The sequence below is a fragment of the Neofelis nebulosa genome, chromosome 4 (genome assembly GCF_028018385.1).
Source record: "Neofelis nebulosa isolate mNeoNeb1 chromosome 4, mNeoNeb1.pri, whole genome shotgun sequence".
Lineage (NCBI taxonomy): Eukaryota > Metazoa > Chordata > Mammalia > Carnivora > Felidae > Neofelis > Neofelis nebulosa.
Genome location: NC_080785.1, coordinates 110,739,197 through 110,753,820, shown reverse-complemented (window position 1 = coordinate 110,753,820; position 14,624 = coordinate 110,739,197). Strand labels below are relative to the sequence as shown.

The following is a 14,624-nucleotide window of genomic DNA, read 5'->3' as shown; positions in this document are numbered from 1 at the left end:
TGTGTTTCTGTGTCAATTTCATAGCTGCTCTCCTAGCGGCAGGATGGTCAGTCCGGTGTGTGTGTGTGTGTGTGTGTGTGTGTGTGTGATTGTCCAGGTCACTTAGTAAAGTGCACGTTGGGCTTCCAGCTAAAGATGAGAACGTTCATCTTCATAGAACACACAGATTCTGTGTTGGATATTTTCCGTTCGTGTGTCAGATCCATTCTCCGTGTCTCTACCCTGCTCTGTGCCCCAGAAGGCTGGCGAATTGGCAGCCTTGTCCCCTGGCTCAGCCAGTTAGTGGTCATGGGAGGAGAACAGAAGGAGGAAGTTGAAGGTCTTCATTCCCTGACTCCGTCCCTGCTGGTCCCTCCCTGGTGGTCGCTGCAGATGTATGGAAGGCCACCTCCCCTTTCACGGCCGCCCCTCTGTGGGCTGTGCCACGTGCTCAGTGTGCTTGCCCCTTCATGTGGGGTTGGCGCTGGTCCGCTGTTCTGTCCCTCTTCACTCTTCGTGCCCACACCCCTGTAATCATTTCTCTATAAACTCTCCTCTGTTTCCCAGCTTGAGGGTGTCATCCGTTTCCTGCCAGAACCCTGACAAAATGTGAATGGGGCGCCTGGGTGGCTCAGTCGGTTAAGCATCCGACTTCGGCTCAGGTCATTATCTCACGGTTCGTGGGTTCGAGTCCCATGTCGGGCTCTGTGCTGACCCCTCAGAGCCTTGAGCCTGCTTCGGATTCTGTGTCTCCCTCTCTCTCTGCCCCTACCCCACTTGCACGCACTCTCTCTCTCTTTCTCTCTCTCTCAAAAATAAACATTAAAAAAATATTTTTTAAATGTGAAAATCGTGTTTACAATTCAAATGTACTCAAAAATTTTAGCCTAGAATTTCATACAGTAAAGCTAATCTGTCTTGATTTTCCTTGTAACATGTGGATGTTAAAAAATGTGTGTGTGTACCTGGCTTTTTTTTTCTCCCTGTCTCCTCCTGCCCTCTTCCCTCTTTCTCTCCTGTCCAGAAATGTCCTACTTCTCTTGATGACCAGAAGAGAGACTGTGATCAAAGACAGAATTTTCTGATTCGTGCCCTGCACTGGAGCACTCCCGCATGGCCTGTTTTGTTCCGTTCAAGATTCAGAGTAGTGTCACTGGGGAGCTTGCAGTGGACCTAATGTTAGCTCAGAGAAGGAGTCAGACTTCCAGAGAATAAGGGCTGGAAGCTGGGGTTCCAACCCTCGGTCTGGTATCCATCTAATTAATCTAATACAGCTCTGATCCATTTAGGGGTCAGATTCAAAGGAAAGTTTTAGATTCTCTCCCCAGAAGACTATTCATATGTATATTTGTATTTTTAAAAATTTTTTTGATGTTTATTTTTTGAGAGAGAAAGAGAAACAGGGTACGAGCAGGGTGGGGGACAGAGAGAGAGGGAGACACAGAATCTGAAGCAAGATCTAGGCTCTGAGCTGTCAGCACAGAGCCCAATGCGGGGCTCGAACTCATGGACCATGAGATCATGACCCGAGCCGAAGTCAGATGCTTAACCAACTAAGCCACCCAGGCGCCCCTGTACATTTGTATTTTTGCTCATCCCTGGTCTCCTTCATAGACTCAGTTAAAAAGTTTGAGTTGATCATGTGCATGTTTTTTTTTTTAATGTTTATTTATTTTTGAAGGAGAGAGAGAGACAGAGACAGAGACAGAGAGTGAGCTGGGAAGGGGTAGAGAGAGAGGGAGACACAGAATCCAAAGCGGGCTTCAGGCTCTGAGCTGTCAGCACAGAGCCCGATGCAGGGCTCGAACTCATGAGTCTTGAGATCATGACCTGAGCCTAAATCGGACACTTAACCAACTGAGCCACACAGGCGCCCCAATCATGTGTATGTTTTTGTGGGGTGTGAAGTTGGCCCTATAACCATCTGAGTGTGTCATTTCCACGTTTCAACAACACCTGCTCCGTACATATGTAAAACCACACACATGCCGACACAGACACAGAGGAAACATTAAAACTGTTCTTTTCTTTCTTAGGTCTTGGCGGCACTTGTGTGAATGTGGGCTGTGTTCCTAAGAAATTGATGCATCAAGCTGCCCTTTTGGGGCAGGCATTAAATGACTCCAGGAAATTTGGCTGGGAGTATGGTCAACAAGGTGGGTAATAGTATATAAAAATTTGGATTGGGAGAAAAGAAGGCAGAATACGTTTTTTTCTTTTTTTAATGTTTATTTTTGAGAGCGAGAATAAGCAAGGGAGGGGCAGAGAGAGCGAGACACAGAATCCGAAGCAGGCTCTGAGCTGTCAGGACAGAGTCCAATGCGGGGCTCGAACCCATGAACCATGAGATCATGACCCGAGCTGAAGTCAGATGCCTAACTGATGAGCCATCCAGGTCCCCTGATAGAATGAGTTTCTTAGAGAAAGGCTTGTGATTTATATTACTGTAGTTGAGTCTGAAATTCATTTAATGAACACTTGTTAGGACCCCGCTTTGGCACAGGGGCATCAGGGGTGGTTGCTTTAAGCCTGGCCCTGCTGTCAGGGGCCTTGGTGCGTAGGGAGGGATTGTGACAGGTACAGCCATCTCAGACCCTTTGCAGAACATGAGAGAGAATAATTGCTATTTTCAGATTTCCTTTAGGTATAAAGAGAATAGAACAGCCAGGGTCATTGTTTGAATTTTATCCATTATTGTGATAACATTTTCTACTTTACCAGTGGTTATATATGTCTTTGGTTAATGAAAGATGGAAACCAAATTCGTGCGATAAATACTTACGGGGTAGGCTCTGAGGATACAGATATGAGAAAATACGGCTCCTTGCCCTTAAGCAGACCACAGTCTGTTGGGAGAGAAGAGAAGAGAAGCGATTCCATGCACTGTAATTCATGGTGAGGTTTTGAGCATTACCTTCAGGGGCACTTAAGGTAGCCTCAAGGCCTCAAGAGTCTGAGGTGGAGGAGGTGACCCTTGAGCTGCATCTTGAGGGCCACAGAGAAGCGGGTCGTTAAAGGTAGGGAGCAGCTTGCTCTGAACTGCTGAGCTGTGAGAAAACACGGAGTACTTGGCGGATAAATGAATGGCTGGCGTGGAGAATGGGGGAGGGATGCTGGCAGAAATGAGGTTACAGGGAAGCAGTTGTGGAGGCTCTTCAGTGCCATCTGAAGGAGTGAGGATTGACTCCAAAGGTAGTAAGAGAGCCATTGAGTGTCTGTAGGAGAGGAACCTGAACCACAGTTTGGATTCTGGATCCCTCTGGTGGCACTAGGGAATTTAGCAGGCTGGAGGTGGGGGGTGGGGGGCAGGTCCAAAGACATGAAGGTGAGGTGGGATGCTGTTGCCTAACCCAGAGGAGAGTATGAGGTGGATCTTGAGGATTTAAGGCCTGGAATTGACAGGCTAGGAGTGGATCGGTGATTTTGTCGCTTTAAAATAACAAATATGGAATTAAAAAAAATTTCAAGGATTTGTCTGTCTCCCCAGAGATTTTGACTGAAGAAATGTGTGCATGAGCATGTCCTTGCAGGTAATTCTGCCAGGCCCCCCAGGTCACAGGTGGGGTAGAGGGTGAAGGAGAGGAAGGAATCCAGGAAGAGGGACTGGGTGACAATGTAGTGTATTGGCCGAGCTGGAAAACACGGGCAAATGTGAGTTAGTGGCCAGGTGTGGTTGGAGTTCAGCACAATGAGTTGTGGCTGGACAGACTCTTCACGGACAGATTTCCCCAGATGCTCAGCTCCACGGAGAGCTTTCGGTCCAGTTCCAGGGCCAACTGGTTGTAGATAAAATGAGGTGTCTGTATTTGATAGTTTAGCCACAGGGTCGTCTTCACCTTCAAGTTTCCTGCTCCCTGAATTCTGCATCTTGTGTGGATTGTCCACCTTGGGCCGCTGTGGAACATCCTGGTGGAGTTCACTGTCTGGGGACAGTTTGTGCTTGAGCGAGGTCTGGGCAGGGCCTGGGTTTGCCACCCACACTGTAGGTGGCGGTTCAAGTCTTAGGAATTGCTGAGAGGGGCCAGGGAAACCCTCTGGGTGGAAAAGAACAGAAGACAGAGACAGGATCCTGATAAGGAGTGGGCGAGGAAGACGAGGAAAACTAGGAGAGGTGTGTCATTGGAAGCCAGGAGACCCTAGATTTTTAAGGGAAGACTCCAGACATGGGGAGTCTCAGCCAAGAACGAAGTGGAGGGAAATGCTGCAGAAAAGGCCAAATGAGTTGGAATAGGGTTTGAATTAGGTACATTTTAGATTTGCAGTTAGATAGTTACTTGGGTAATCATGGCCAAGTGGGGAGAAAACACCAAACACCCTGAGATGGAGAAAGGCCATGAAGGATGGAACTGTGCAGGTGGCCTGTGATGGGGACAGCCGGGCAGGGCTATGTGCAGGCGACACGCCAAGGCAGGGTTCCCCACGAGCTGAGAACTTCTTGGTGTGTCAGCCCTGTCCGTGCACACTGCCCTGCATTGCTGGGACTCTGCGCTTTCAGGAAGGGACAGTGGGGCAGATGTTTATGCCACTTTACCCCCCTAAAGGGCCATATTATGTCCCTGAACTCATCTAAGGGCTTAATATTCCTAGTTTCCTGGAGTGAGTAAAATCTTGTATTAGATTCCTCAAAGTTCCACATACAGAATGTTTCTAAGTTAATTTCAAGGTGCTACACTAAGAAATACCTAACCAGCCATCACATGGAATTTAGAGCTTAGTTTTTAGGCATAGGCTCCATGGAATGGCCAAGACAAGTCATAGATTAAGGGGTAAGAGAAAGGAAATGAAAACATGCTGAAATCTTGGTCTGGGAGAATGTTCTAGATGCTTTCATTCTTGATGTTGGCAGAGAAATATGGATTAAACTAAATTTAAAATGTATACATAATTTCCAGATCAGAAATTGAATATAGAACTTCCAAGAAAAAGGGAACAGGAAAATGTACAAAGAAACAGCATGAAACTCATTTAAAACAAACAAAAAACAACCCAGAAAGCAAGATGGCAGACATAAGGGCAGTCTTCTACATATTAGAATAAAGCTAAATGAGTCAGCGTCTCAAGTTGCATAGACAGAACTCATCCATGTGCTTTTGCAGGACACACAGCTAAAACAAAAAGAGATAATTGTTGAGAATATAGGAATTTAAAATTTTTAAATGGCAAATTTAAATTTTCCAATTTAAAATTGATGGGAAATTTGTAAATAGGTGGGAAAAGATATATCAGGGAAATGAAAACCAAAGCAATACCAGATAGGGAGACTGTACAAGGCAACACACACACACACACACACACACACACACACAGGAATTAATGAGTTAACACCCTCCCCAAAATAGAATCAATGAAAAACACCAAGAATATATTTGAAAATGCAAATGAGTAGGTAGACCTTTGGCAAATCCAATCAGGGGAATAGGAGAGAGAATTCATACAACTATGTAACATTAGGTGTGAGAGAAGAAATACAACTACAGGAAGAGAAGAGAGAAAACAAATTCAATATACAAATTAGTGGTAAGCATATTAAATATCTCGATGAAAGGGAGTCTATTCTAAGAAAATATAGATGACCAGAATTGACTTGAATTATCAGAGAAAACATTGCCTGAGGACAATTCATTCTCCAAGAGACCGCAGATTCACATGTAAATTTCCTCAACTCTTCAAGGAACATTTTTTCTGTATTCAAACTATTCTTGAGCTTAGGAAAAAATAGAAGGGTTCACTTTTTTTTTTTTTAAACTGACATAACAGTGATACAAAAAGATAGTGTAAAAATAGAAAGCTATAGGCCACAGAGGTACCAAATTTCTAGAAAAAGCATTAGCAAATCCTCTCCAGCAGTGACTAAAGGGATACACTGTGACTTCTGACGGTTCGTTCTGGAGACACAAGAGTGAGTCATTAGGAAACCATAGTAGGGATGCTAAAACCCACATGATGACCTGGATTCCAGCTCTGTTATGGCCCAAAATAAATAAATAAATAAATGCCTGTCATTAAACTAAGCAAAGAAATGGACACTTCCTTTACATGATGAAGAAAAGTCAGATGTAAATATTTGATGGAGGGGCACCTGGGTGGCTAAGTTGGTTAAGCATCCGACTCTTGATTTTGGCTCAGGTCATGATCTCAAAGTTCATGGGATCGAGCCTCACTTCAGTCTCTGCACTGACAGTGCAGCACGGAGCCTGCTTCGGTTTCTCTCTCTCTGTTTCAAAATAAATAAATTAAAAAGTTAAAATAAATATTTGGTGAAGAGCTTGAGGCATTTACATTAAAGTCAATAATTAGGGCAGCCCACTTCCACTACTGATATCTGCATTGTTCTGGGGCTTCTGGCCAGTGCACAAAAAGGAAGAACAGGAAAGAAAAAGTACATACTTGAGAAAGAGGAAGAAAAAGAGAGTGTAAACCTGTCATGTATGTATATCCACAGTTATATACACGATCGTATACGAGATACCTAGAATATGTGAGAGATCGAACTAAAGAATGTTAGAACTAATAAGAGTTGTATGGAACTGTTGAATCACTAAATTGTACACATGAAACTAATATTACACTGTAGGTTAACTAACTAGAATTTAAATTAAACTTAAAAAAAACGGAATACCATATCAGAATTTCTTAGACTTGAAACATGGGACTGGTAGGAGCTACAAGTGTAATCTTAGAGGACTTTGAGTTCATAATATTTTGTAATCGTATTTCCTTTTAAAGAAAAATCTACCACATGTGAAAAAGAAGAGTTCACTCTGGCTTATAAGGTATATGTGCAAAAATCAATAGATTCATCACATCAACAATAAGAAATTAAATATTTAATGAAAATTGCAACAAGATGATAGAATAAGTTGGGATAAATTTACTAGGAATGGACAAAATAGATAAGGAAAGTATAAAAGCATAACAAAAAATATGCTGAGAATTTTAGATGGGATGTCTCAATATGGTAAAGCCGTTATCTCAAAATTATAAATGTCTCAACAAAATTTTTTTTTTTTTGGAACTTGACAGATTATTCTAAAGTTTGTATTGAAAGTGAATGTGTGAGGATAGCTGCGCAGCCTTTGAAAAGCGTGGAGAGTAATTTTTCCCATCAATAGTTAAAATGGTGATACTATTACAAAGCTAAACAGGTGGATGAAACCGTAGAGCAGGTGGTTCCAAAGTGCCAGTCCCTGGATTTGCCACATCAGAATCTCCTGGGGGAGCTTGTCTTGGCTCCATAGGTTTGTGGCAGGTCCAAGAATTTTTATGTCTCAGCCTGATTTCCCAGGGGATCCTGGACTGAGAAGGTCCTTGGGATAAGGGGTTCTTGAAGGGTTACAAGCATAACTTTTCCAGCTTAGAGGGGAGGAGGGATCTTAGGATATGAGGACATGTGCCACTGTGGAGAGGCTCATCACTGCTGGGTCATTACCTTCTGGGCTCAGGGTGTGGGGGTCGGGTAACCTAGCAAACACAGTGACCCTCTGGATTGCAAGATCTTAGGAGACTTTGCTGCATATTGACATCCTAGAGGGAAAGATATGATATCCAGGCCATGAACTTGCTGGATACATTCCTGATGAGTACTGAGGCCTTTCTTGAGAGTGTTGGCCAGGGTGAGTCACCAGACGAGACCTGAGGATGAACCCAGCGGACTGGGTTTGCCTTCGGGAATCTCTTCCAGTTTGATGGGAGCCCTGGGCTGGCCTCTGTGTATTATAAGCATGGTGCTGCACGGAGACCGGTTTCTCCTTTGGGAACCAGCATCAGCAGACGAGGTGGATGAACACCAGGAAATAAATCCCGTCTAGAAGATCCAGGATGACGAGAAATTCCGATTGCAACAGCTCCTGCTCCATGTCCAATAGGAAATGAGCAAACGTTGTGATACACATGGTGGGCAGCGGTGAGCACTAACCACACCGATTATAAAGCAGCGTAGGGTCTTGTCTCTCATAAAACCACCTCCAGGTGAACTGACAGGGAGGGGCCCAGGCAGGGCTGGTCAGGAGGATGTGTGGTGCTCGCTGACCTGAGACCCGCTTCTCTTCACATCCGGGGTGCCGTGTGCACTAGGCCTCCTGGAATGCAAGAGTGGCCGTGGGGTGCTCCTGAATGATAATCTTCCTGCCTTGTGATGTTTTGGACTGGTTTCCCCATTCTCCTCTCCATGGATGTTTTTCTTCTTTTCAGACGTTTTGCTTATGTTTTGTAATATTAAAGAGAAAGAAGTATAAACCGTAACTGGCCTGAAAAAGATTGAAGTCTTGCGTTCCCTTCTTTTCTTTTTTTTTAATAAATTTTTTTAATGTTTACTTATTATTGAGAGACAGACAGAGAGAGTGTGAGCAGAGGAGGGGGCAGAGAGAGGGGGAGACACAGAATCCGAAACAGGCTCCAGGCTCTGAGCTGTCAGCACAGAGCCTGATGCGGGGCTCGAACTCACGAACCGCGAGATCATGACCTGAGCTGAAGTCGGACACTTAACCAACTGAGCCACCTAGGCATCCCTTGCGTTTACTTCTTGATTGTTTTTTTTTTTTTAATAATTTATTTAGTTTTTAATTTACATCCAAGTTAGCATCTAGTGCAACAATGATTTCAGGGGTAGATTCCTTAATGCCCCTGACCCATTTAGCCCATCCCCCCTCCAGTAACCCTGTTTGTTCTCCATATTTAAGAGTCTCTTATGTTTTGTCCCCCTCCCTGTTTTTATATTATTTTTGCTTCCCTTCCCTTATGTTCATCTGTTTTGTATGTATATACACCACGTCTTCTTTATCCATTCATCCGTTGATGGACACTTGGGCTCTTTCCATACTCTGGCCATTGTTGACAGTGCTTCTATAAACACTGGGCTGCATGTGTCCCTTCGAAACAGCACACCTGTATCCCGTGGATAAATACCTAGTAGTGCAATTGCTGGGTCGTAGGGTAGTTCTATTTTTCGTTTTTTGAGGAACCTCCATACTGTTTTCCAGAGTGACCGCACCAGTTTGCATTCTCATACTTCTTGATTCGTAAAGCAGTACACAGTATGGCTTCCATGTGGTTGTATATGATTGAGCATTAAAAATAAAATCCAAAACAAGTAAATAAATATAAAATAAAATAAAATCCACTTTATATATATACAATGGAGTATTACTCGGCAATCAAAAAGAATGAAATCTTGCCATTTGCGACTACGTGGATGGAACTGGAGGGTATTATGCTAAGTGAAATTAGTCAGAGAAAGACAAATATCACATGAGTTCATTCATAGGAGGGCTTTTAGACACAGAACAGATGAGCACAAGGGATGGGAAGCAAAAATAATATAAAAACAGGAGGGAGGGGGACAAAACATAAGAGATTCTTAAATATGGAGAACAGACAGAGGGTTGCTAGAGGGGTTGTGGGAGGGGGGATGGGCTAAATGGGGAAGGGGCATTAAGGAATCTACTCCTGAAATCATTGGTGCACTATATGCTAACTAACTTGGATGTAAATTGAAAAAATAAATAAAAATAAAAATAGAATCCATTTTATGCCTTCACTCTGATTATTTATTTTCAGTGAAACACAACTGGGAGACCATGACAGAAGCAATTCAGAACCACATCAGCTCTCTAAACTGGGGCCACAGGTTGTCCTTGAGGGAAAAGTCTGTGGACTATGTCAATTCCTATGGAGAATTTGTTGAACATCATAGAATAAAGGTACTGTTTGTTCATTGCTTTTCTTTACTGTTGCTGGAACTTGCCTTGATCTAAAAACTCCACGTTGCATGTTAAGGGCTGTCACTGATGTATGCACACACACGGCCTCGAGTGCACTCGCTTCTTCCCCAGTGTCGTTGATTCCACACGCCCTGCCGAATTGAAGGAATTGCCTTTCGAGAGAGCCCTTAATTTGAGGTTATTATTTGCCTTTTGATTTTATTACTATCTTAAAAGAAAACGTTTAGACTAGGTAGTTCAAAGTTTAAAAGACTAAAACTAAAAATTTTAGCAACGTAATTCTTTTTTACAATGAAACCTTGGTGGGGGGGGGATGGGAAAAATTGAATAAGTAAGTCACAGGGATAAAAGGTACAGCCTGGAGAATAGAATAGAATAGCATGGTGTTGTATGGGGATCGATGGCAGCGACACTGGTGGTGAGCACAGTGTAACCCATGGACTTGTGGAATTGCTGTGTTGTACACCTGAAACTAATGTGACATTGTGTGTCAATGGTACTTCAGTAAAAATATAATGATTAAAAAGTAAGAATAAAATGAAACCTTAACCAGGACTCCAATATATTATTCATAAAAGCATTAATAAAAGTAGCACGAAAAGGAGCATATTTTATAATTTTGTAATGTTTACGTATCGTAAGATCGGCACGTAAGGAAAATGAGATCATTTTGATGAACACAAAAATTTTAAATTGGAGTTATAAAAGACCATATAACCCTCAACACCTAGTTTTCTTTTGAACTCTGCTTTCATAGCCCAGTGTGCAGGGTTCTTGGTGGGATCTGAGGTTATTTTGTAGTCCTTCGTTATCTCTGGAAAGGTATGAGGTGGTCCACTCAAAGCCGCCCCCTTTTTTTTTTTTTATTTTTTTTCAACGTTTTTTATTTATTTTTGGGACAGAGAGAGACAGAGCATGAACGGGGGAGGGGCAGAGAGAGAGGGAGACACAGAATCGGAAACAGGCTCCAGGCTCCGAGCCATCAGCCCAGAGCCTGACGCGGGGCTCGAACTCACGGACCGCGAGATCGTGACCTGGCTGAAGTCGGACGCTTAACCGACTGCGCCACCCAGGCGCCCCAAAGCCGCCCCTTTTGAACCCACACGCAGTCCAATTTGAATTCCGTCAGTCACATGAAACATAACAGAAATATGGGTCGGGTAGTTTCATTTCTCAGATTGTGACATGCCCAGCACATTTGGTTGAATAGAAGCCTGTCGTTCACAACCGTAGCTGCCTCTTGCATGCTTCCTCATTTACTGATAATCGGTGTCTGCTCAGTTAATTTCAGGTTTCTGTCCCTCCACCCCCACAGCCTGCGCTTGTCTGTCTCTTTTCAGACCCACCTGAGCAGGTGGCTGTCTCCAGGCGGCCCGGCCTCCATCCCACTATTTAAACCACCTTCTTGGGGCGCCTGGGTGGCTCAGTCGGTTAAGTGTCTGACTTCGGCTCAGGTCATGATCTCGTGGTCTGTGAGTTCGAGCCCCTCGTCGGGCTCTGTGCTGACTGCTCTGTGCTGACTGCTCAGAGCCTGGAACCTGTTTCAGATTCTGTGTCTCCCTCTCTCTCTGACCCTCCCCCGTTCATGCTCTGTCTCAAAAATAAAATAAACGTTAAAAAAAAATTAAAAAAAAAAATAAACCACCTTCTTGTTTAAACACCTTCATCGGTTTTTGAATTTTTTTGATGAAAATGTATTTATGAATTATGTAACTGAAAATATGCCAACAATGAATAACCTTTGCTGGTTCCCCAAAGCCGAAATCTTTAAATATATATATTTTTAATGTCTATTCATTTTTGAGAGATAGGGCACGAACAGGGGAGGGGCGGAGAGAGGGGGAGACACGGAATCCGAAGCAGGCTCCAGGCTTTGAGTTGTTAGCACAGAGCCCGACGCAGGGCTGGAACCCACGAACCGTGAGATCATGACCTGAGATGAAGTCTGACACTCAACCAAGTGAGCCACCCAGGCACCCCCATAGCCAAAATCTTTAGAATGGCATATAAATGTGTTCACATTTGGCACTAATCTATTTCCCTTCGCCGTGACACAAACCCGCCTTTCCTGCCACTTTCTGGCCACTTGCTGTTTCCCAGACACCAGCCGCTTTCAGGCCTGTGGGCTTTTTATATGCCCTGTTCTCTCTGTGGATTTCCATTCTTCCCAGATCATTTCACTTTCTTGTCTCCACTTGAAATATCACCACCTTTGAAGCGTCCTTGGCTGGCTTTGCAGCCTACTTCCACTGGGCTCTTCTGGTTGATGTTTTGTAAAGACTTCTCTTTTCTATGTTGGTGTTCATCGCCCTGCATTATTAGTTTTACACGTCCGCTCCTGTTGGATGGGAAGGTCTGTAAGGGTCGTAACTGGTTGTCCAGAGTGTCTCATACTCTACAGTGTGTGTGGAAAAGGTGAAATTTACTTTCCTCTCTTCCAGGCAACCAATAGAAAAGGACAGGAAACTTCCTACACGGCTGCAAAATTTGTCATAGCAACAGGCAAAAGGCCACGGTATTTAGGAATCCAAGGAGATAAAGAGTACTGCATTACTAGGTAAGATTAAATAGGCAGTTGTAACTGGAAGTTGCGTTACGTTTATGTTTCCAATTTGTTTAGTCTCTGATATTGTTTCACAGAAGATTTGAATTGATGACACATAAAAAGTATAACACAAGAAGCTAAGTGGTTAACATCACGAAGCCAAGAGAAAATAATGCTAGGTGAATAATAAGTCCAAACTGTGGGACAAATACAGGCTGTATGATTCTAGGTGATTGCTCATCGAGGTCTGGGAATTTCGTGGAGGCCAAAGCAAGGAAGGGAATGCAAATAGCTTTAGTGTTTAGTGTCTATATGATAATGAACCAGTGGATCAGGAGAAGCGTGGCTGTTCTTAATACCGAGATTTCACAGTAACTATCCCTGGATGGTCATAAAGAGGACATTGTATAACATATTATGGTACAATGACTTTCAAACTTTTTTGAGCAGATGCACATTAAGAAATGCATTTTTCGTTGTACTGTTCAGATTTACACACACACACACACACACACTCAAACCATGTTTCTTATCACGTATAATGTTGTCTAATGTTTTCTATTCTGTTTCATTTTTAAAATACCTTCACTTGTGATCCACTAATTTGATTTTGAAAGAACTACTGTGGACACTATTATAAACTCCAAAAGGCTGATTCTGTCCGTGTTTCTTCCTTCAAACACCACGCTGCAATGCAGCCAGACCTCTACACATTGAAACCTAAATAATACGTTTCATTTAAAAAAATGGTTTTTTTAGATTTATTTATTTTTGAGAGACAGAGCGCAAGTGGGGGAGGGGCAGAGAGAGATGGAGACACAGAATCCGAAGCAGGCTCCAGGCTCTGAGCTGTCAGCACAGAGCCCGACGCGAGGCTCGAACCCACGAACCATGAGATCACGACCTGAGCTGTAGTCAGACGCCCAACCGACTGAGCCACCCAGGTGCCCCTATAACTCGTTTCATTTTTATTGCCTGGGCGTTCCTCTTGTTTTTATTTTTCAGTGACGACCTTTTTTCTCTACCTTATTGCCCTGGCAAAACATTAGTAGTGGGCGCGTCTTATGTTGCTCTGGAATGTGCAGGAGTTCTTACTGGCCTTGGCTTAGATGTCACGGTTATGGTGCGCTCAGTCCTTCTTCGGGGCTTTGATCAAGAAATGGCAGAGAGAGTGGGCTCCTACATGGAACAACATGGTGTTAAGTTCTTAAGAAAATTCATACCTGTGATGGTAAGTCTGAAAGGCATTCGGAAATTCCTTTTATTTTTAGTTTTTTACTCTCTCTTTAGTTATTTTATTCTACCGGTCCTTAATTAATTTCATGAAATAAATTAGTCTGTACTCATAAGATACCTTAAAGTTAGTGTACCCACCTCCTGGTCTACAGAACTGACCTCCACGTGTCCCACTGTCCTCCCCCCATCCTTGCCCCCATACAGGAAGGTGTCCTTGTTCCTCTCAGGCCCTTGTGTATTTTCTCACCGTCTCTCACTTTCCCAGGGATGCCCCATCTTCAGTTAGCTGTCCACCCCCCCCCACCCCCTGCGTTTCCCACCTGTGTCTCTGCTCTTTAAACAAATGAGCCTTCCCTGCTCCTCTCTGCCCTTCTGGCTGGGTCCCCATGTTTCTTTTCCTGTTTATAAGGAGATTTCTGGTTTCTTGCCTCCATTTTCCAGTTCAGCCAACTCTCAGCTGCTTCTATCCTTGCTAACTGCTTTGAAATTGCGTGTTGGGGGGCGCCTGGGTGGCTCAGTCGGTTAAGCGTCCGACTTCAGCTCAGGTCACGATCTCGCGGTCCGCGAGTTCGAGCCCCGCATCGGGCTCTGGGCTGATGGCTCAGAGCCTGGAGCCTGCTTCCGATTCTGTGCCTCCCTCTCTCTCTGCCCCTCCCCCTTTCATGCTCTGTCTCTGTCTGTCTCAAAAATAAATAAACATTAAAAAAAAAAAAATTGCGTGTTGGGGTCTGTGGCACACTCCATGCCGTCAAAGCCAATGGTCACATCTCTGTCCTTATGTGATAGGCTTCTGGGTAGCATTTGTGAAATTGACATGCCTTCTGTTTGAAATATTGTCCTTTTTCTTTTTAAATCTTTTTTAACGTTTATTCATTTTTGAGAGAGAAAGCATGAGTTGGGAAGGAGCAAAGAGAAGGGGAGACACAGCATCTGAAGCAGGCTCCAGGCTCTGAGCTGTCAGCACAGAGCCTGACACGGAGCTCGAACCCACGAACCGCGAGATCATGACCTGAGCCAAAGTCAGATGCTTAACCGACTGGGCCACCCAGGCCCCCAAAACATTCTCCTTTCTTGACCTTTCTGGTCCTACAACCTGGGGTTCTGCATCTCCTTGACCTGTAAATGTCAGAGCACCTGCTCCCTCT

At 43.9% G+C, this 14,624-nt stretch overlaps 1 protein-coding gene across 1 annotated transcript in view; it reads left to right on the top strand.

Annotated features, from left to right (window-relative positions):
- Nucleotides 1–14,624, top strand: part of TXNRD3 (thioredoxin reductase 3) — a 54,432-nt gene that overhangs the window by 5,195 nt on the left and 34,613 nt on the right. The window contains exons 6-9 of the mRNA XM_058725765.1: nt 2,016–2,135; nt 9,535–9,677; nt 12,140–12,255; nt 13,249–13,474. Coding sequence (XP_058581748.1) covers nt 2,016–2,135; nt 9,535–9,677; nt 12,140–12,255; nt 13,249–13,474 — 605 coding nt within the window. The remainder of the gene's footprint in view (nt 1–2,015; nt 2,136–9,534; nt 9,678–12,139; nt 12,256–13,248; nt 13,475–14,624) is intronic.